General features: G+C 38.9%; 1 protein-coding gene across 5 annotated transcripts in view; it reads left to right on the forward strand.

Annotated features, from left to right (window-relative positions):
- The window catches only part of zmym2 (zinc finger, MYM-type 2), a 151,955-nt gene that overhangs the window by 62,728 nt on the left and 64,621 nt on the right, over positions 1 to 24,606 (forward strand). For 3 of the 5 annotated variants that reach the window (XM_073043675.1, XM_073043677.1, XM_073043676.1), the window contains 4 exons: positions 3,832 to 4,044; positions 5,868 to 6,018; positions 21,243 to 21,355; positions 22,061 to 22,174. In XM_073043675.1, the coding sequence (XP_072899776.1) occupies positions 3,832 to 4,044; positions 5,868 to 6,018; positions 21,243 to 21,355; positions 22,061 to 22,174 (591 nt within the window). The remainder of the gene's footprint in view (positions 1 to 3,831; positions 4,045 to 5,867; positions 6,019 to 21,242; positions 21,356 to 22,060; positions 22,175 to 24,606) is intronic. The other 2 variants (XM_073043679.1, XM_073043680.1) reach the window with 2 other exon arrangements.

The following is a 24,606-nucleotide window of genomic DNA, read 5'->3' on the forward strand; positions in this document are numbered from 1 at the left end:
AGGTTTGTTTTTACAACACTCTTAGCCCTTATACAATTATGTTGAAAAATGGCCCTTTTTGCTTTTTGCCCTGGATTTGCCTGCCTGCTACTTTTACTTTTCACCTTACTACTTTTTGCTTCTATCCTCATTTTACACCCCTCTGTCTCTCTGCACTTGTTCCCATCCCCCGCCACATTAATTTAAAGCCTCCTGAACAGCAGTAGCAGACGCTCCCCCTAGGACATTGGTTCCAGTCCAGACCAGGTGCAGACCGTCCTGTTTATACCGGTCCCACCTCCCCCAGAACTGGTTCCAATGCCCCAGAAATTTGAATCCCTCCCCCTTGCACCATTTTTCAAGCCATGTATTCATCTGAAATATCCTCCTATTTCTACTCTGACTAGCACGTGGCACTGGTAGTAATCCAGAGATTATTACCTTTGTGGTCCTACTTTTTAGTTTATCTCCTAACTCCCTAAATTCACCTTGTAGGACCTCATCCTGTTTTTTACCTATATCATTGGTACCTATGTGCACCACGACCACTGGCTGTTTACCCTCCCATTCCAGAATGTCCTGCAGCCGCTCAGAGACATCCTTGACCCTTGCACCAGGGAGGCAACATACCATCCTGGAGTCTCGTTTGCGGCTGCAGAAACGCCTGTCTATTCCCGTTACAATCGAATTCCCTATCACTATAGCTCTCCCACTCCTTTTCTTTCCCTCCTGTGCCGCAGAGCCACCCATGGTGCAATGAACTCGGCTGCTGCTGCCTTCCCCTGATGAGACATCTCCCCCAACAGTATCCAAAACAGTATATCTGTTTAGGAGGGAGATTACCTCACGGGACTCCTGCACTACCTGCCTACTGCTACGCTGTCTAGTGGCCACCCCTTCCCTTTCTGCCTGTGTAGCCTTTATCTGCGGTGTGGCCAACTCACTGAACGTGCTATTCACGACTTTCTCAGTATCGCGGATGCTCCAGTATGAATCCAATCACAACTCCAGACGCTCAATGCTGTCTGCCAGAAGCTGCAGTTGGACACGCTTCCTGCACACATAGTCGTCAGGGACACTGGAAGTATCTCTGATTTCCCACATGCTGCAGAATGAACAAACCACGGGGCCGATCTCAGCTGCCATGACCTACCCAATACTTGCCTCAACTTTCAAAACTTTCTCCTTTGAAAGGAACTTACCCGGCCTTACCTCACTTGGAGTGAAGCTCGTCCTCAGCCTCTCGAGTCAAAGCATCAAATCTCCACTCCTTCACTGGCCCACTCACTCACTGGCCACTTTCCACAGGCCGCTCCACTTGAGGTAACCCTAATGTAACCCTAGGGAGTAAATAGGTGTGACTTTGACTCATTTCCCATTTTCTCTTGTCACAAACATGGTGCTGCAGGAGTCGTTGGCAACTAACAAAATATTATTTTGAAAGGGATAAGGAGATAGGTCAGGTAGCATATACAGCTTAACAGTGATAGTAGAGAAATTACTTGGGAAGATTCGGGAAGGCTACATAAAATTTTCAGTTGAATATTTGTTAAGTATAGAAGATGGGTTTAAAGATGGGTTATTCATCAATATATGAATAATTCAGTCTTGTGCATATTCAAAATTTCATGTTTATGCAGTTACTGGCCATGTGGTTAATAGGAAAAAAGTTGTGGGTGGCAGAAATATATTAGTGGATTATTTGGTTTCAGAATTAATTCTGGAAAAGTTTGGCATTTAGAATCAGCAAACAAGTCAAATGAGTATCTGTGTAATACAATGCTGAGTAGTATTGAGGAACTTGAGTTGCTACATGTTGGAAACACTGCATTTTAAAAGTATAAGAGCTTGGGATGCTATAAACAGTAAGGTTCAGACCAAAAGTTGAGAAATGGCAATGGTTTGAATAGAATGATAATGGGAATGATTGACCAACTGGTGTTCTGCTGTAAATTTTAGTGAAAATGTAATGCTTAATGTGGGAATTTCATTTTTCAATTCTATGCCATTTGTATAATGATATCTACATTTAATTTAGTGCTACTTTTGTGTTACTGACCTTAATTCATGGAGGAATAAAGGAAAAAATGTACATTAATTGTGGTTTTAATTATGCAGTTAAAAAAAAGAACTTTTTTTCTTTAATGGTCCAATGGAAACACCTTCCATTTATTTCAAATGTTACGTAATGTAATTAGCATTGTGCTCAAGTGCTTCTACGGCTTGTCTCTATCTCTACAGCTTACTTCGTAACATCTGCAGTCCTCTAATCCTAAAATGCTTGATTCTCCTGTCTCTGTCCTCCTTTGCATATGCAGTTACCGTCAGCACACCATTGCCACAACATTCAGTTATACTGACTTGTAAATCTATCGTCATTTTGGTTGAGATACTGTGAGGCAAGAGAAGGGAGAGGGTAATCTACGTCAAGCTATCTCTGCCTCTGCATTGTTTTTCTTTGGCTCCACACACTTCATAGAGCTCTCCAGACATGTTCAAATGCCTCCCCGCCCCCCCTTCCACCATACAGTAAATGATAGCTATCTGACTATCTAACACAATTTTCAAATATATGGAATATTGAGTAGTTGTAGTGCTAATGATTCTGACGCTATAGCTAATAGCCTGATTTTAAATGCTAAAACATTCTTCTAGATGAGAGGAAGCTTGATAAGGATCCAAATAAATAATCTAGATTTTCAGTACTGAAGATATGCTACATTATTTAAGGTGCTGTTCTTCATATAACACGATAAGCCTTCCTGCACAGAGATTATAAATCTTGTAGCGTCTTTTAAAGAAGATAGGAAATAATCAGATCTTCCTTTTTTCAATAAGCACTTCAAAATACTTCTTAAAGAGCTTCTTAAGTCTATTATATACAGAATAGTTGGTGCACCTCTAATAGTTTTTGCAACATGTATTTAGTGTGTTAAGTCAGTAACTGCTTAAGCAAATACAAAATTCATAATACTTCTACCACTACTGAACCATTTTTGATTCAGTAAGCATGGTAGGGAACATAAAGTCCCAATGGAACACAATGTAGCTACAAGAATCAGCAGCAGAAGAACAGTTAACTAGCCTCAGTTATCAACTGTCTTATGTCTGTTATGAAGTACACAAATATTAATTATAAACTTCTTTAAGAGAGCTACTGTTAATTCTTCTACCTAGTTGTGCAAGGAAAATGTGAAACTTTCAATTACGCTTCACATCCTGCTCTAGTTAAGTAGGTCAAGATGTTTAGGTGTCTGAGAGGCAATTTTAAAAAAGAAGGCAACTATTTTATCTTTCTTTTTCTCAAAACACCTCAAAGTTGATTTAGCCATTGAAGTATTCCCTAAGTAGAGTCACTGTGGTAATTCACCAAACACAGCAACTAAATTTCTCACTGCCAGGTGCCAGTATAATAATCAGAGTATTTTATTGTGCGGTGCTGATTGAAGAATAAATATAAGCCAAAACAATATGATCACATTCCCATTTAGGATCTTTTACCACTACCTTGAAGGCCTCAGCTTAAGACCTCCAGTTGATAGAATTTCCAACAGTACAGCACTTCCTCAACATTGCACATACATATGACTTTGATGCTCATGTTAATGAAGTAAAATTGGACCAAAATTTTGTGACCTTGACATAGCTGCCACTAGCTGAACTATGGTTGGGGTTCTGTTTTATGTCCTGAGAAGTAGGATCAGGAAGAAAATTAGGCATTACTGCAGTCGCAATGTTTATTGTCTGGAAGTGTAAAGAAACATTGTCAGTTGTTTAAAAATGTATGCAAGATCTGGTACCTAAGTTACAAGTGTGCAGCCTAGGTAATATCATTGTGCATTTCCTTTATAGATTCGACATGAAGTGAGCTTTAAAAATTTTGTCCACAAACTTTGCAGTGATGGTTGTTTCAACAAATATAGACAAGCCAATGGACTTATAATGAATTGTTGTGATCAGTGTGGGATATACTGTTATAATAAAGGATCTGGAAGCCACTTTCTTTTCCATGATGGTCATCACAAAAGATTCTGTAGTGCTAGATGTCTCAATGATTTTAAACAGGTAATTTGTAGAAAGCATGGTGACTTCTGAACAGGCAAATAATAATCCACTAATCTTTTTTTTAATCAAATAATAGAATTTATTACAAGTAGCTTATTTTGGCTGTATAAACTGAGTTGTGTATTTTGGTAGATTTGTACACGAGTTTAATTTGTTTGCTGCAAAGTTTGTAAAATCTTATATTTATAGGCATGAAAATATTTTGGATGGTTCAATGTGATTATAATTGACCGATTCAATAAAGGACTAAAGTTTTATTTTCCAAAATCATTCTGCCTTTTATTTTGGGCAGCCAATTCCTTGTGAAATCTCACCAAATTAATTTCTTCTCAAACTTCATTAACATGAAGTGCTAGACAGTGCAAGAGACACTGGGAAAAGTTGGGTTTCACTTATTAACTTGTAATTAAGTCATCCAGATGTGCTATAAAATCTTTGTGGAGCTGGGTCAATGAATAGCAGGGCCCACCTACCAGAGTAAAGGCCAAAAGGTTCTACCTCCCAGGAGCACGATGAGGGACCAACTTTTGCACTGAGCGGTGAGCCAAAAGTAGCTGGCTCTGCAGTCTGCACGTTACAGCACCAATCTGGCCAACCTCTCAGTGGAAAAGCAAGTTCAAAAGCTGCTCCAGTAGCTGCCATCCATGGATTGGTTGATCCAGCCAAGTAACAGCATTTAAGTACTTCACCCAGCAACTATCATTCATACTAGACCCCAAGCATTTAATATTGATATCACTGTCGCATGTATGTGTGCTCTATACTAGAAGTATTGGGATAGAGATTAGAAACAAAATCACATTTCCCCACAACTCCTTCATCCTGTTATTCTTGAATTGGAAACACAGGCCAGTTGTAACTTCCTCATTGCTATTTTGATTTGATCAGGGTTTTTTTTGTTACAGTTTATTGATCAAGTAATAAAGGCTTATCAGTCAGACACAGGAATACATCCCTCAAGCCTGCTCCACCATTCAATAATGACATAGCTGACATAATTGTGACCACAACACCGCACTCATGCACAATAACCTTCCACTTCCTCACTTACGGAGTCCACCTCTGTCTTAAATATATTCAAAGATGCTGTGACTACTGACACTTGGAAACAGTCTCTTTGGTCATAGTGTCCACTCTGACAATTACCCTTCTGCTTATGCTAATCCTAAATTAATCTTTTTTTATCCTCCCCATATGCCCATCAACATCCTCTAGATTCTACTGCACATCTACACACTAGGGGATATTTACAGGAAGAGCATGCAAAACCCAAACAGATTTGGGGATAGGATTGAACCTGAGTCACTGGCACCGCAGGGCAGTGGTTCTTCGCACTGTGCATTCTGCCATCCATTGAAGGAGATTTCCAAAGACTCAAAACTCAAGAGGAAAACAAGTTACTTCATCTCTGTCTTAAATGGACTATCTCTTACTTTCAAACAGGGACTCCTAATTCCAGATTCTTCTGCAAGATTCTCCTACAAAATTCTTGAGCTTCCTGGCTTTTGTAGATCAGGACAACCATTATTGAGTCTCTCAACCACCATATTGAGCCTTCAAAGTATTGATATTTTTGTTACACTATATCTTCATTCCTATGCCTAGAAATACTTACTTGAGTGTTAGACATTTGACATCTAATTTTTCCTGTTTTCATGTCTATTCTTAATTATTCTCTAAATGTTTTTGTGTAATTTTGGTCTAAATAGTACAAATAGAATGTTAATACTGAGATTAAAAAATGAACATTTTATGGTTGGGAGGGGGGTGGTTTGAAGACTTTACTGTGCCAGATGAACTAACCATTTTGATCTTGATTCTAGAAAATCAGCAAAATAATTCCCTGCACAGCATGCAGAACTCCATGTAGAAGCTTTGATATGACTCAGAGTGTGGAATCTGGTGGGAATATTGAAGCATACTGTTCAGTTGCTTGCATGTCCATGCACAAATCAAGATGCCCAAAACCAACAGGTAAAATTAAAATTTTCTCATCACTTTGAATGAATGAATGAAATTAATTTATTTCAGTCAGTACAAACATTACAAAAAGCATCATTTACAACGATGATTTCATAGAACAAAATTACAACAAAAAACATAAATATTCTTTAAGACAGACTGAAAGGGTGTAGGCTGAAGCTACAGCTTATTATGCCTACCCCTCTTACTTTCATCAAAAACAAAAAATTTCATAATCTTTTAACACAAAATCCAATTCCAAATATCATTTATTTACATTACTCCCATTCATTTTAAATCATGTATTTTATATTTGTTCATTAAATAATTTTTAAATAATTTTTTGAACTTCTTAAGTGTAGTGCATGTTTTTAAATTCTGTTCCATAGATTCACCCCTCTGACTGAAATACAATGATTTTTTACATTTGTTCTTATCCTTTGTTTTTGAAATATACATGTTCCTTTCAAATCATGTTGACTTTCTCTCATTTTAAACAACCTTTGGATACTTTGTGGTAGCTGTCCATTTTTACTTTATACATAATTTGTATTATTTTAACATCTACAAAATCTCTGAATTTAAAAGTGTATAGTTGAATAAATAGTGAATTGGTTGGCTCATAATAACTTGTCTTATTTACAATTCATATAACTTTCTTTTGGAGTAGAAAAACTGAGTTTGTATTTGTTTTGCATGTATTTCCCCATACCTCTACACAGTAAGTCATGTATGGGACTATAAGTGAACAGTATAATGTATACAAAGATTCCTGATTTAAGAAATCTTGAGCTTTGTACAGTATTGCAATTGATTTTGATGTTTTTGCTTTGACATAATTTATTTGTGGTTTCCAGCTTAATTTACTATCTATTACCACTCCTAAAAGTTTTGTTTCAGATACCTTATCAATTTCAACATCATTTATTCTAAGTTTACAATATGAGTTTGGTACATGATTTCCAAATATTATGAATTTAGTTTTACTGAGATTCAGTGATAATTTGTTAGTATCAAACCATTTCTTTATAATTTCTAGTTCTTTCTCCACTGCATCTAAAAGTTGTTTCAGATGTTCTCCACTACAAAATATAGTTGTAAACTAGCAAATAATATACATTTTAATGTCTGAGAAACCATACATATATCGTTTATATACATGAACAGCAATGGACCAAGCACTGAACCTTGTGGAACCCCACAAGTTACCCTCAAAAGTTTTGAATTTGAGTTGTAAAAATGTACATACTGATACCTGTCTTCCAAATAACTACTTAACCAGTCATGTGCCACCCCTCTAATACCATATCTTTCTAATTCTGTTAATAATAGTTTATGGTCAATGGTGTCAAGTGCTTTTTTTTAGATCAAGGAATATTCCCACTGTGTATTCATTTCTTTCTATAGTGTTTGATATTTCTTCTACAAAATCTATTAATGCTATTGTAGTGGGAGATAGCATTATCTTCATATTTCATATTATATGCATTATCATGAAACATTTTCACATTATTAAGATAGTAGAGCCTCTTTGTTTCTTTCTGAAGTTTAAATTAGAGACAATTGTGTAAAATGTTTTTTCTTTTAAATTCAATGACACTGAAATGATAAAACTTAGAAACTTAATATAGAATATGTGCCTTCTGTGTCTCACATTTTTAAGTGTAAATAAGGATACAATATTTTGAGTATGTTATTTCTGATGATGCTCACAATTTAGGGGAATGAAAAGATTGTGTGTTCATTTATACTGCCACTAAATTCTAAAAAAAATTTAAAAAATCTTTTTCTTATAGTACCTCATTAGCAATGATTTAATATTGTGTTCTGGAAAATTGTTTTGAAATATTATTTGTAATAATCAAGTACACTCCATTTACTATGTTACTGAAGAGAACCAGGAGACCACAATCGCAAAAAACAGTGAGCTGAATCTTCCCAAACCCAGCCATTCACCCTTGTTTACCATCAAGATGTAGAGAGTCCAGCTTGCTGGCCCTCTGTGTCTTCAAGTCAGGCAGCATAATGCTGAAGTCCCATCACCAGAATGCCTGACAAGGTTTGACAAAGGAACAAAGTTAGGAGATGGTTTGTCTTGTGTCAAAGTCGTGAGTGATTTGATCAGATTTTAAATGTCTCTTCAGAACCATTTAAAAAATGTTAATACTCACATAAATCATTTTTAAAACAAAGTTCAAAGTAAGTTTTATTATCAAATTACATATGTGTCACCATTTAAACCCCTGAGGGTCATTTTCTTGTGGTCATACTCAACAGATCTATAGAATAATAATTATAACAGAAGCAGTGAAAGACTGCCTGACTAGGACAATCAACCAGAGTACAAGCCAACAAACTGCATGTGCAAAATGAAGAAACAATAATAATAAATAAGCAATAAATATCAGGAACATGAGATGAAAAGTCCTTGAAAGTGAGTCCATTAGATGTGGAAACATTTCAATGATGGGACAAGTGAAGTTATCCCTACTGGTTGAAGGATAGTAACTGCTATTGAACCTGGTGGTGCAAGTCCTAAGACTCCTGTACTTTCTTCCTGATGGCAGCAATGAGAAGAGAACATGTCCTAGATGGTGGAGGTCCCTGATGATGGATGCTGCTTTCCTGCATTTCATATAGGAATGGTTGGGAGGGCTTTACACATGATGGACAGGATCATATCCAGTACTTTTTCTAGGATTTTTCGTTCAAGGGCATTGGTGTTTCCATACCAGACTGTGATGCAACCAGTCAATATAATCTCTGTAGAAGTTTGACAAAGTTTTAGCTGTCATGCTGATCTCTGCAAGCTCCTAAAGATGACAGTTGGTTTATGGACCTCTGGTTTCCTTCTCCTAAGTCAACAAACAGCTCCTTGGTCTTGCTGACATTGAGTGAGAGTTTATTGGTATGACACCACTCAGCCAGATTTTCAGTCTCCCTCATATATGTTGATTCATCTCCACCTTTGATTTGGCCTACAACAGTGGTGTCGTTGGCAAACTTGAATATGGCACTGGAGCTGTGCTTAGCCACACAGTCATAAGTGTGAAGCAAGTAGAGCAGGGGCCTAAACACACAGCCGTGTGGTGCACCTGTGCTGATGGAGATCATGGAGGAGATGTTGTTGCCAGTCTGAATTGACTGGGGATAGAAGTGAGGAAGTCGACGATCCAATTGCGCACAGAGGCATTGAGGCCAAGGTCTTGGAGCTTATTGATTAGTTTGAGGGGATAATGGTATCGAATGCTGAGCTGTAGTCAATAAAGAGCATCCTGGTGGGACAAGCCCCACTGGTTGCTGTCCAGATGTTTCAGCTTGAGTGGAGAGCCAATGAAATGGCATCTGTTGTGGACCTGTTGCTCCAGTAGACAAATTGGAGCAGATCTAAGTTGCATCTTGCATAGGAGTTGATATGTTTCATCACCAACCTCTCAAAACACTTCATCACAGTGGATGTACTGGGTGATACTCACTGAGGCAGGTCACCACACTCTCCTTGGGCACCAGTATAATTGAAGCCTGCTTGCAGCAGGTGAGTACTACACACTGCTGAAGTGAGAGGTTAAAGATATCAGTGAGCACACCAGCCGGTTGATTGGCACAGGTCTATAGTACACAATCAGATACCCCCACTGGGCCTGATGCTGTTCATGGGTTCATACTCATGGAGGCTGCTCACATGTCGGCTTCAGAAACAAATCACAGGATCATCAGGGGATGTGAGAATTCGTCTGTTTTGATTGTCAATGCGAGCATGGAAGACATTGAGCTCATCTGGAAGCGAAGCCCTGCCACAAGTATCAAGCATTCTTCGTTGATTCAAGTTTGTCCAGAATTTCCACTTCGCAGATGGCTTTCTGGAGATCGTACCTGGGCCTCTTGTAACTTTCTTGGTCACCAGACTTGAATTCCTTTGTTCTAGCTCTTAGCAGATTTTGGATCTCATGGTTCACCCAGGACCTCTGATTCTATTTTGTTAAAAATATTCAACAAAAAAATCTTAACTTTTTAAAATAAGTAAAATGAAATCTATTAACAAAATAAGTATTTTAACCTGCAGGCTGAAAGTCAGATTGCAATGAATGTGGTCTCCAATTCTGTCCAAGATGTGATAGTGTAGAATTAGGGAGGCACGTTCATTAGGAGTCGCAGCCTGACTGGACTTCCCTGCAGCTCTCCTTCTTTGGGGTCTATGTGGAGTTCAGTGATGACGCATAATATAATATAGTAGGTTAACTTGTCTGAGACTGACTTCCATTGGACTGGCAGAATACTAACACTTCCAAATCAAGATTTACTATGTAGATAACTTGTCTACATAAGTCTTTATAAAATATGTATTATATGACAGTTAAGATTAAAAATAAAAACAATTAGATTGCATCTTCCGATCATATTTCTTTTCTTCAGAAATAAAATATATCCACGATGACCATAGTGTTTCTGAACCTAACTTAAGATCATAGTCTTTACAGCTTATTAAATTTATACCGGCAACTTGTTAAGCAATCTGTTTTTCATTTTCTTGGTTCTTTTCATTTAGGCTAGCAATGTATCTCTTGAAGTGCCTGGGCAATCCCGTTTGAAAATCGTAATTGACTCTCTTTGTACCACCCTGTCTTATTGTGACCACTCTATATGTAAATGATTCTCTTTACATTTTTAATATGCTTTTTGCCGTCACTTTGAATCTATGCTATCTCTTCTTCAGCCCTCAGCTCCAGTCTAACCTTGTACTTGAACTCCCTAGCCCTCGGAATCATTCTAATAACTTTTACCAATCTGAGTCTTTCACATCTTCCTTAAAGTATGATAACGAAGATTGATCTCTATACTCCTATCCAATATTATAGAAACATTTATAAGATCATACCTAACGTTTTACCTCAGCAGTGCACTCCTGCACTAAATCCATCTCCCTTAATTCCTTTTAATATCCGAGAATCCTGAGCTGGTTGTTAATTTTGCACATTTTGACAACTAGCTAGAAAACAACAACTTGACAAAATTTCCATCCACTATTTTGATTCTTTTTGAAAACTTCTTTATTTCCCTGGCCCTTCATGGACCTGCTGATTAAAGCTTAACAGATGAAGGCCCAGTTTATCTGGCCTGATTTCCATGTACCACTGAACAGCAGGTTGCAGTTGCAGCTGTATACAAATTTGGGCATTCTTCAAGACTGTTAGGCTTTACAGGATGATCTCATCACCTACCCAGCATTCAATATATAAAGGATCACATGACCAGTCTTTGCCATGTCTGCCATGACATAACATGGCAGACCAATTGAATAACTACTTTGGTTCTGTCTTCACTAAGGAGAACATAAATAATCTTCCGGAAATAGTAAGGGACCGAGGGTCTAGTGAGATGGAGGAACTGAGGGAAATACATGTTAGTAGGGAAGTGGTGTTAGGTAAATTGAAGGGATTAAAGGCAGGTAAATCCCCAGGGCCAGATGGTCTGCATCCCAGAGTGCTTAAGGAAGTAGCCCAAGAAATAGTGGATGCATTAGTGATAATTTTTCAAAACTCCTTAGATTCTGGATTAGTTCCTGAGGATTGGAGGGTGGCTAATGTAACCCCACTTTTTAAAAAAGGAGGGAGAGAGAAACCGGGGAATTATAGACCGGTTAGTCTGACATCGGTAGTGGGGAAAATGCTAGAGTCGGTTATCAAAGATGTGATAACAGCACATTTGGAAAGAGGTGAAATCATCGGACAAAGTCAGCATGGATTTGTGAAAGGAAAATCATGTCTGACGAATCTTATAGAATTTTTTGAAGATGTAACTAGTAGAGTGGATAGGGGAGAGTCAGTGGATGTGGTATATTTAGATTTTCAAAAGGCTTTTGACAAGGTCCCACACAGGAGATTAGTGTGCAGACTTAAAGCACACGGTATTGGGGGTATGGTATTGATATGGATAGAGAATTGGTTGGCAGACAGGAAGCAAAGAGTGAGAGTAAACGGGACCTTTTCAGAATGGCAGGCAGTGACTAGTGGGGTACCGCAAGGCTCGGTGCTGGGACCCCAGTTGTTTACAATATATTAATGATTTAGACGAGGGAATTAAATGCAGCATCTCCAAGTTTGCGGATGACGCGAAGCTGGGCGGTGGTGTTAGCTGTGAGGAAGATGCTAAGAGGATGCATGGTGACTTGGATAGGTTAGTTGAGTGGGCAAATTCATGGCAGATGCAATTTAATGTGGATAAATGTGAGGTTATCCACTTTGGTTGCAAGAACAGGAAAACAGATTATTATCTGAACGGTGGCCAATTAGGAAAAGGGGAGGTGCAACAAGACCTGGGTGTCATTGTACACCAGTCATTGAAGGTGGGCATGCAGGTACAACAGGCGGTGAAAAAGGCAAATGGTATGTTGGCATTCATAGCAAAAGGATTTGAGTACAAGAGCAGGGAGGTTCTACTGCAGTTGTACAAGGCCTTGGTGAGACTGCACCTAGAGTATTGTGTGCCGTTTTGGTCCCCTAATCTGAGGAAAGACATCCTTGCCATAGAGGGAGTACAGAGAAGGTTCACCAGATTGATTCCTGGGATGGCAGGACTTTCATATGGAGAAAGACTGGATCAACTAGGCTTATACTCACTGGAATTTAGAAGATTGAGGGGGGGATCTTATTGAAACATATAAAATTCTAAAGGGATTGGACAGGCGGAAGATTGTTTCCAATGTTGGGGAAGTCCAGAACGAGAGGTCACAGTTTAAGGATAAAGGGGAAGCCTTTTAGGACCGAGATGAGGAAAACTTTTTCACACAGAGAGTGGTGAATCTGTGGAATTCTCTGCCACAGGAAACAGTTGAGGCCGGTTCGTTGGCTATATTTAAGAGGAAGTTAGATATGGCCCTTGTGGCTAAAGAGATCAGGGGGTATGGAGAGAAAGCAGGTACAGGGTTTTGAGTTGGATGATAAGCCATGATCATACTGAATGGTGGTGCAGGCTCAAAGGGCCAAATGGCCTACTCCTGCACCTATTTTCTATGTTTCTATGCCCACAATGACTTAACTATCTTTGTTTCAGTGGTAATTCACAGGTAAACTTGCAGTAATGTTTCTCAGTCACCTCAATCTGGGTTTCCAACAGAGAAATGTGAGTTGGGTTGTTTTATTATTTGTGATAAATTTAAATCCAAGACAGCTTTTGCTGCCTTTAGTTGTTCTGCTATGTCACAGGTAATTTGGCCAAACATTAAAATCAGCAGTTTGCCAAATTTGCTTCTCTTGCTCCAGTCCTTAAAACAAAAACTTCTTACCATCTTAAAAGTTCCTTCCCCTCAGGCAGTTAACTTGATCAACCATTCTAGTTAGCTCCCCCCCCACCTCTCATTTTAAACTTTATAATGATGTTCACTTTTTAAATACATGCTGGTGCCATATATTTATGTATTTATGCATATTTTATTCCACATATTACTTTAACTTATAACTATTTTATATATGTAACTGTATATGGCAGACATCCCACCCTGCAAAAATTCATTTCAGGGAGGTAGCACCACCACCCCCGCCACCCCATATTCCAAACCCCCCCCCGGTTGTTATGTGTACAGGGTGAATGTATACAGGACATTTGATTATGAAAGGACTCAACAATCCTGATTGGTGTGTGTGTGTGTGTCTCTCTCTATATATATATATACACACACACACACACACACACACACACACACACACACACACACACACACACACACACACACACACACACACACACACACACACACACACACACACACACACACACACACACACACACATATATATAGTATATAATTTGCACACGTTAGGGATCAATATGCGGGAGACTCCCGGAACTAGAGACTCAGGAAAAGCTGGCACCCTGTTCTTCATCTTGCTATTTAGCCCATCCAATGGTGGTTAACTACTTTAGCTGAGTTGGATCACTGAATAATAAGTATCACACATCAGTGTAAAGGGAAAAATACCCTGTAAAAACCCTTGGGAATTTTGTATTTTTCAATGAGTTTACCTCTTATTCTAAACCCAAGCCCAGTCTCTTTTTATGCAGCAAATTCACCATTATGGGAATCAATCTGGTTAACTTTTGGTGCATTCCCTCGTTTCTATATAAGGTAGAGAGATCAGAATTGCACACAATATTCCAGATGCAGGCTGACCAGGGCCCTGAACAATTAGCACAAAAATATCTGTTTTTGTACTTGGATTCTCTAGCAATGGAAGCCAACATGCCATTGACAATTTATGTACAAGGATATTTAGGTTCCTCTGAACACCAACACTTCAAAAAAAAATTCCCTTTCATACTGTATTATTTCATACTTCTCCAGATTGAATATCATTTTCTGCTTTTCTACTAACAAATCTGCTGATACCTTCCTGCAATCCAGTCTTCTTGCTTCCTGTTGGCTATCAACATCATTTTTATTAAAGCATCTCTTGTCTTCATGGTGTCCCTGTCACTCAAGTCGCACTTCATTGATACACATTGCACAAAGTCAGGTGGTGTGCATTGAGCTTTGCAGAACCCTTCTAGAATCGGACATACTGTCGTTAACTATGCCTCTTTGTTTACAAGCTCAAACAAACTGAATGCTAGATTCTGAAGTGGAGATAAAAAAATGTTGGAAACAGTCATCAAGTCAGACAGCAACAGTGGGAGAATTAAAACTTCAGAGGAAAAAAATCAAGATGTCATTAGCACAGAAAACGCTAGAAGTATTTTCTGCCACCCTACTCAGTAAATCCAAGAAACATAATAGAATCAATGAAAGACTGCACCCAAGTGGACAGACAAGCAACCAGTGTGCATAAGACAATGAACTGCAAGTACTAAATAGATAGATAGATAGATAGATAAATAAGCAAGCGATAAGTATCGAGAACATGAGATGAAAAGTTATTGAAAGTAAGTCCGTAGGTTGTGGGAACATTTCAGTGATGAGGTGAGTAAAGTTATCCCCACTGGTTCAGGACACTGATGGTTGAGGGGTAATAACTTCCTGAACCTGGTGATGAGAGCCCTGAGGCTCCTGTTCCCTCTTTCTGACTGCAGCAATGAGGTGAGAGCATGGCTTGGGTGGTGGGGGTCTTTGTTGATGGATGCTGCTTTCCTGCGACAGCATTCATGTAGATGTGCTCAATGGTGCAGAGGGCTTTATTGCTTATGGACTGGTCCATACCACTACTTTCTGTAGGAGTATCCATTCAAAGGCATTGGTGTTTCTGTACCAGGCCATAGTGCAACCAATCAATAAGCTCTCCACCACACATCCATAGACGATTGTCAAAGTTTAAAATGTCATGCCAAATCTTTGCAAGCTTCTAAGGAAGTAGAGGCACTGCCGTTCTTTCTTGGTAATTGCACTTACATGTTGTGCCCAGGACAGGTCTTCCGAAATAATAACACCAAGGAATTTAGAGTTGCTAACCCTCTCCATCTCTGATCCCCTGATGAGGACTGGCTCACAGATCTCCGTTTTCCTTCTCCAGACGTCAACGATCAGCTATTTGCTTTTCCTGACATTGAGTGAGAGCTTCTTGTTGTGGCACCACTCGGCCAGATTTTCAATCTCCATTCTATATGCTGATTCGTCACCACCTTTGATTCAGTCAATGACAGAAATGTCATCAGCAAAGTGTAATATATGGCACTGGAGCTCTGCTTTGCCTCACAGACGTAAGTGTAAAGCAAGTGAAGCAGGGGGCAAAGCACACAGCCTTGCGGTACACCTGTGCTGATGGAGATTGTGAAAGAGATGTTTCCAATCCAAACTGAATTGTTTTCTGCTTCTGTATTCTCTTAAAGATTATTACATCTCTAATTTTTTTTACAATTTATCTTACAAATCATGACACCACAATATATTGGTACTACTGCTTTCTATTTGTTAAGGTGTCCTTTTGGATGAAACAATATTAAAAATAGAATCCTTCCAGTAGTTTTAGAAAGTGTGCTTGGTTTTATGATCTCAGTGAGAAATGCCTACAGATGATGAAAGCCTATCAGGTCACATCAAAAGAACAAGGCAATAAGAAGTTACAATTATCATTTGCAGCTGTGTTTTGCATTTGCTTACAGTTGAGTAAATCGTTGTGGTTTATGGCATTATTAGCAACTTGTCAACTTGCCTGATTGCAATTAAAATGTAGGAGCACTATGGTGCCAGGAAGTGGTGATATCGAGCTAGTAAAATGCATATCATTATATCACAATAATTCTGTACAATAAGTCAAAATCAGGGTTAATATCATTAACATATGTCGTGAAATTTGTTATTCTGCGGCATAATAAATAAACTATAAATTACAGTTAAAAATTAAATGAGTAGTGCAAAAACAGAGGGAAAATAATACAGAGGTAGTGTTTAAGGGTTCATTATTCATTCAGAAGTCTGAGGCGGAGGTTCCTGAAATGTTGAGTATGTCTTCAGGCTCTTGTACCTCCTCCTTGATGGTAGCAATGAGAAGAGAGCTGCAACCCCACACATAGACATTAAATCTAGACTCCTATTGCAGAAGATGCTAAAGGGGGACATGGTTGCGATATGTTAGATAGGGTGCACTGCAGGAATGTTGTTGCCTTATCATAGGTGAAGAAAATCAGAGGATGCAAGTGAATGGCAAGTGTAAGAGATACAGAGAGGATCAGAGGGTTTCCTTTTTTCACCCAAAGAGTAACAAGTACCTTGAATGCAATACCAGGGTGGTGACAGCATTTAAAAGCTGGTGAATCGCCTTAGCACAGAATGCTGTGGTCCAGCTGCTGAAAGGAGGTGGGGGGCGGGGATTAATACAGATGGGTGCCCAGTGGTGGTATGGACGAGGGGATGCAGTGGCCTGTTTCCATGCCGTAAGACTCTAGGACTCTTTAAGATTTTACTTCATATGATTTGCCTTTTAAGATTTTTTGTCAGCACAAAAGAGGAAGCACAGTTGGCCCTTCTTATCCGCGGGTTCAACCAACCGTGGATCGGGAAAACACGGAAGTTCTCTCTCCAGCACTCATTGTTTGAGCATGTACAGACTATTTTTTCTTGTCATTATTTCCTAAACAACAATGAGTAATCTAGAGATGATTTAAAGTCCAGACAGACAGACATACTTTATTGATCCCGAGGGAAACTGGGTTTTGTTACAGTCGCACCAACCAAGAATAGTGTAGAAATATAACAATATAAAACCATAAATAATTAAATAATAAGTAAGTTATTCCAAGTGGAAATAAGTCCAGGACCAGCCTATTGGCTCAGGGTGTCTGACACTCCGAGGGAGGAGTTGTAAAGTTTGATGGCCACAGGCAGGAATGACTACCTATGACGCTCAGTGTTGCATCTCGGTGGAATGAGTCTCTGGCTGAATGTACTCCTGTGCTTAACCAGTACATTATGAAGTGGATGGGAGACATTGTCCAAGATGGCATGCAACTTGGACAGCATCCTCTTTTCAGACACCACGTCAGAGAGTCCAGTTCCACCCTCACAACATCACTGGCCTTATGAATGAGTTTGTTGATTCTGTTGGTGTCTGCTACCCTCAGCCTGCTGCCCCAGCACACAACAGCAAACATGATAGCACTGGCCACCACAGACTCGTAGAACATCCTCAGTACAGGCAGTCTTTAAGTTGGATTTGTACATAAGTCAGAAAAGGTACATCCGATATTATTTAGTGTCAGTTAATCAAATGTTTGTCTTAGTAGATGGTATATATTTTACCTTTCTATGTATATAAAACACTTAAGAAATGTATGTATTTCAATAATTAAACCACTGCGTTGCTTAGTAATAATTGTAGCTTTCATCAGGGCAGGGCCTTTCACATGCTCCATTATTCTCACTTTATCCTTTAAAATTGTTCCGATCGTTGACCAACTATAGTCTAATGCTTTTCCAATGACCAATGGCATTTTATCTCTTTCCGATCATTTTATTATTTCCACTTTATTTTGAATTGTGATCGTTTTCCGTCAACGGAACAGAAACACTGCGGATTCAGCAGCAGCCACAGGCGGTGGGTCGGGAGCTCCCCTGGGTCCTAAAATCCACCCACACTGAGACAGGTTAAATAAGGGGCTTGAGCATCTGCGTTTTTTGGTATGCGCCAGGGGTCCCAAAACCAATTCCCCGCAGATAAGGAGGGCCAACTGTATTGCTAAATTTATATATTTATTTAAAGATAAGGCGCGGAACAGGTCCTTTCAACACCACCCAGCAACCCATCTATTTTAACACTAGCATAATCACAGGACAGTTTACAATGAGCAGTTAACCTGTTGACTGATACATCTATGGACTGTGGGAGGAAACAAGAGCACCCGGAGGAAACCAACCAGGTTCACAGGGAGAACTGTGCATTCTTTCCATGAATCGCATGAGTTTCCTCTGGGTGCTCCAGCACAAACTTCTTACAGGCGGTGCTGGAATTGAACTCCAGAATACCTCAAGTTGTATCAGTGTCCCACTAACTGCTATGCTACCATGGTACCCACTAAATAATAATTAAACAGGAAGGAAACAGATCCTTAGGCCCAACTCATCCATGCCAACTGAGTTGTCTTGCTGAGCTAGTTCCATTGGCCTGATTTTTGGCCATAATCCCTCTAAACCTTTCTTATCCATGTACCTGTCTAAATACCTTGTAAGCCACTTCCTTTATCAGCTTGATCCACCCTTGGTGTGGAAAAGTTGCCTCTCAGATTTTAAATTGCCCTTTAAAATGTTCTCCACTGGTTCTAAATCTAGGCCTTCTAGTTTTAGTCTCCCAGCCTTGGGAAAAACACTGTGACCATCCACCCTATCTGTGCCCTCTTGATTTTATCAGCCTCCATAAGATCACCCCTCAACTTTCTATGCTGCTAAGAAAAGGCCCCAGCCTGTCCATTCTCTCTTTATAACTCAATTTCCAGTAATGCTGTTACATTTTAAGGGCTTTTTCTAAATGTACGCAATTGAATGATTTTGCTAAATTAAGTCAATGAAACTGGTCAAAGATGTATTTTCAACAAAATGGTTCAAAATTATCCAATACAGTGGATTCTGGTTCTTTGGGACACTTCAGGAACAGGACATCTTGGCCCAATTAAGTGGCTGCTCAATTAGCTGGAATTTCATGGAAATAGTGAAAAAGGTATTAAAAAGATAAACTGTCACTTAACTGAGTAACAAATTATGTATTGAGAACACTGCCAGTAATACTACAGTGCTATAAACTGTATTAGTTCCTAATAGTTATCAGCAGAGGAATTCATCCGGTGTACGCTGCCATGTTCTTTTGATGGACTGAAAATAAGTAAAATCAGCATGGACACCTTGTGCAGATAATGGTCTGCCTTCATAAATGCTTTCAACTATTGCAGACTCCAAATCTTCATTTTCATTTTAACATTCAAGATGATTGTCAATACCTTTCAAATTCTTTGTAGCACCTAACTTGTTGAAGTAGTGAAATCATTTCGTTTTCACACCCAGCCGTTTCTGGCACCTTCAAGCATGAATTGTCTTACTGCTTGTTTCTCACCAACTTATCAGTGACAAAAATCACTGCTGTATTTGAACACAAACAATGCAACTGATGCTATTTAAAAACCATCCTCTCTAAGCACGGTGCAGTGTCTTCCGGCCACAACAAGTGCAAGTGACTGGCACTAATTAGAAACTATTCGCCAATAGTCTCTTATCCCAATTAAATTGCATAATGTCTCAAATAAACGAAGAGAATACTGGCTATTTTCTCAATTAGTTTTCTTTCTTTAAGGGTTGTCCTAAATAAGCGACTGCTCGAATTAACTGATGGCCCAATTAACCAGAATCCACTGTCTTCCAATAGATACTGTTTTTCTATAAGCATTTGTCTTAATCAGAAAGCCTAGAAGTCAAAAGGAGAATTGTATAATAATTTACTGTACAATTATTATTACTGCTTCATGAAACGATCTAAATTAACCATTAAGACGGAAATGTAACTAATGTTTACCAGAATGGCACACATCTTTGAAGTATGTGAATTCAATTTTGGGTGAATCCATGGCCGAATAACATGAGGCTGCATTTTATTTGACAACATAGGAGAAATGCTGCACATCAAGCATTTGCTACTTTACCCATTTCTCCAATTATGTTTTGAGTTCTGTACTTGGCTCGAAAAACCAGAGAATTGTAGTAGTGAAAGTATGGCAAGTACAGTAAAACTCCGATAATCCACCATCTGAGGTCCTGACAGTTCAGCACCTGGCTCACAAGGTAATGTTTGCCACCGTGTCTAACAATTTGCCAGGGCCTCTGTTCTCTCATGCCCATTAAATACACCTGGTTGTATTGGCCATGCTCCCAGCGAAACTTAACTCACTCAGTGGAATGTTACAGTGTGGAATTTTAAACAAATTAATTCATTATGTTGGAGTATTAATAAACCCTATTTCATAGTTGAGAAATGTGTTAGACTGGCAGCATGAAAGTCCCATGTGTTACTGAAATGAGCAACATTTCAGTAATGGAACATGGCTTTTATTAGAATGTCAAGTCTTCCAACAACTAAGGGCTTTGTGAGTCTGGAGTAAATTATTAAGGCTTCGGACTCCATTAATGAAGAGAAGAAATACCTTTTTGAAGGCAGTGAAGATTAGATTTACTAAATAAGTTGTCTTATTAGGAATTTTTTATGAGAATGTCACTACTGTTTAGAAGAATAAAATGCAATCCAATAGTCTCTTTTCTAGATTGAGATATATCATAAAGAACTGTTGTTTTTCAAGAATTCCTGTTGCCTGTCTCGAATCCACATATTGCAATTTTGGTCTGCTATCTACTAAAATTAAGTAATTGGTGTCTTGACTCTTACTTTTCTCAATATATTCTATCAATTGTAGTAATGGGCGCAAATCAGGTATCTATTATGTCTTTGCTTACTTAAGCTCTTCACCCCTACTGGGGTGTAGGCCGAAGTAGCTCACTGTTTTGGGCCGGTCTTTCAAGTTGCCCCCAGGTACAGCCCAGCTTCTTGGTGTATCTTTCCTCTCCCAGGGATGAGATTTCCGGAGCATCTGTGGAAGTTTCTGTAGCACTGTGTTTTTGTGAGATGAGGTTTCTAGCCCCATGCCCATCCCTCCTTTCGCAGCCAGGCTTGGGTGGAATTATGTCTTAACTGTTTGCTGAAATTATGATCTTATTAACAGTTATGGTGAGATCATCATGTCATACCTTAATCTCACTGTTTTGTTTCTTGCTTTAGGTATGGGATCTTGCCCCTTTTGTAAAAGAAGTGCTTTACCTCAATATCAAGCCACGATGCCAGATGGAAAACTGTACAACTTCTGCAGCTCTAGCTGTGTTGCTAAATTCCAGGTTTCTATGTTTTGTTCACTTTGTTGGTATATTATTTGAGTACGTTTTTCTTTTGTATGTTTGTTATAGCTAACTGCTGATTCTATTTCAAAATATTTTGTGTGGTCCACAGTTCTACAGATTTGTATGCAGTTTGGGTCTCCCAGAACAAAATAAATCGCATTTACAGATTCATACGAGTTTTTTTAAAAACTGTATGACATCAGTAGAGTACAATATGTTTGAGATGTGTTTTAAAAGACGTAGAAATGTGTTTAACCTGTGTAGGTTAGCATTTTAGAAGTGTTTCTTTGGATGATGTTGTTTAAGGGATCCACCTAAGATTTGGTATAAATATGGCACATCTCAGTGTTTTATCAATTTCTTTCACTTATAATGTTCTGTTTAATTAACAAATGCTCCTTATTGAAGAAATTATGTGAAATAAATTCAGGAAATTTTAACCTGTTTCATAGAGTGCATCCACCTAGAGCATTTCTCAACATCCTTTATACAGATTTTACAACCAGAACAGAAGACTATTTTTTTTCTACTTCAAAATGTTTACATTCAGAAGGTTTGATATTCACTGATTGCAATCATTCTGATCCATAGGGCAGATGCTTAGTATTAGGCAAAGGCTTGAAGTTTTCTTAAAACAAAGATTATAAGGGATAGGGAAGAGTTATAAGGAGAAGCACAATATTTATCATGATTATATTTTAGTCTTACAGTGCTCAGACAGCTACCAATGGTCAGGTCATAACAAATGAAGTACACCTGAAGTGTATGTACTGCAAGAATGGATTCAGTGCTAAACCAGAATTATTGGAATGGGAGGTAAGATTAATAGAAAATTACTGAACCATTATAAATGGTCACTGATCATTACTGTGGTTTAGTCTCATGGTTAATTGCCCTTTTTAGTTACAATATCAACAAAAGCTATAAAGAAGTGAGTTCTTACTGTGTACAGAATGCTTCGTGGCAAACTGGAAGGATGCTGTAGAATGAAAGAAAGTGGAAGGATTAGCTTTATTTGTCACATGTACATTGAAACATACAGTGAAACCGTTTGCATTCATGACCAACGCAGCCCAAATATGTGCCAGGGATAGCACGCTCTCGATTTACGAACCCTTACTTACCCGTGCATCTTTGGAATGTGAGAGAAAACCACAACACCCAGAAGAATCCACGCAATTACGGGGAGAACATACAAACTCCTTACAGGCAGGACTTGAATCCCAATCGCTGATTGCTGGCGCTGTAACACTAACCACTGTGCTACTTGTGCTGCCTCTGTGTGGATGAGAATTGAGAAAAAGCAAGTGTATTTGGAAAGGAAGATCCAGCAGAATTCAGAAATAAATGATAAAAAGGGAAAGATCCTGGAAGAAATGGAGTAGGACCATGGATGAAATTCTCTTTGGTGGAAAGTAACATAAAAAAATAAATTCAGAAAATGCTAACCTGTTTCATGGAATATTTCATAAATTCCTTCATATAAATGTTATTTTAAAAGCACCAGTCTTTCAATAAGTGCAGTCAACTTGGTTATCCATGGCAATAACAAGCAGCGCCTCCATGGATGATAGAAAAACTTAAACACTGCTCCCCGAAGAAACCACACAAAATAAATTCAGAAAAATGTAGCCTTTTTCATAGGGTGCATCCACCTGAAGCAAAGAATTATACAAAATCCATTAAAACGAATCAAACTTTAGATGTTCTTTAGTCTGTCTGTTGCAGAATCGTAAATGCAGCAAGAGACGGGAACATATGGCTCACCACGTCCCAGAGAAACACTCCATTTCCTCATGTTCTTGGATATTTTATACACTGTATATTTATGTAATTCCAATTGCATGGCGGTACGTGACGCTACATCTATTACAGGCAGTATATTTCAGGTTCCCACCATACCCTGCATAAAGCAATTTTGCCTCATATCACTTGTGATCTCTTTCCGATGAATATTATGTCTTTGGTTTATAGTTCTTGACCCTCCACCAAAGAGAACAGTCTACTATCAGCATTTTATATACTTTTATCGATTTTCTCCTCAACCTCCTCTTCAAAATATGTTTCCAACCCTTCCAATCTTTCATTGTAACTATAGTGCCTCTCCCTTGTAACATTTTCATAAACCTCCTCTGGATCCTTTCTAACGTCTTCACATCATTCCTTTAATGTGGTGACCAAAATTAAACACAATACTCCAGTTGAGGCTATACCAGTGACCCATAAAGGTTCAGCATAACTTTCCTGCTTTTACACTCTGTTCCTCTTTTGATAACACCCAAAACTGTAAATGCCTTGTTGACTGCTTTATTAACCTGTCCTGACACAATGATTTGTACACATAACACATTTCCTCGGGTCCCTCTGCTCCACGTCAGAAAAATTCCCCTTATTCTGCATTGTTTCTTACCAAGATGCACCAATTCCCATTTCTTAACATTAAATTTAATCTGCTATCTATTTATCCATTCCTCCAACCCGTTTTAATCCTCCTGCAATCTGTCATTATCCTCTGCCAAGGTTTGTGTCATCTGCAAATTTAGAAAATGCAGCTTGTGCCCCTGTTTGTTAGTCATTAATATAGATCCAAAAAAGCAAAGTATCTCTGGGGAACGTCAATATTCACATTCGCACAGTGCAGAAACAACAACTATTTACCACAACCTGCAGCTCAATGACCTTCAGCTCACACTGGAGAATGAAGAAGTGATAGATAGCAGCTACAAGGAGGTAGTCACCCCTAAGTTACAGGAGGTACCTGAGAAACTGTAGGAGAGGGGTTAAGTATACAGCTGTGAGTACTGTTGTGTTGGGGGGCCTACCAAGGGAAGTCACAATGACTGGATCTCTGCCACTGACAAGAGAAAATGCAGATGCTGGAAATCCAAGCAACACACACAAAATGCTGTAGGAACTCAACAGGCCAGGCAACATCAACGGTAAAGAGTACAGTTGAAGTGTGTTGCTTTGTCACTGAGTCTGGCTCTGTGGCTCAGAAGGGAAGTGGGGAGAGGAGGAGTGCAATAGTGATAGGGGAATCCATACTTAAAGGAGCATACTAGAGATTATGTGGATGTGAAAGAGATACCTGGATGGTATGTTGTCTTGAGTCGGCTCCACAGCATTCTAAAGGGGGAGGTTGAGCAACCAGAAGTCATGATGTATGTTGGTACCCATATCATAGGTAGAAAAGGGGAGGAGGTCTTGAAGAGAGAATGCAGGGAATTAGAAAGCTGAAAGGCAGGACC

This window comes from Hemitrygon akajei, chromosome 4 (genome assembly GCF_048418815.1).
Source record: "Hemitrygon akajei chromosome 4, sHemAka1.3, whole genome shotgun sequence".
NCBI lineage: Eukaryota > Metazoa > Chordata > Chondrichthyes > Myliobatiformes > Dasyatidae > Hemitrygon > Hemitrygon akajei.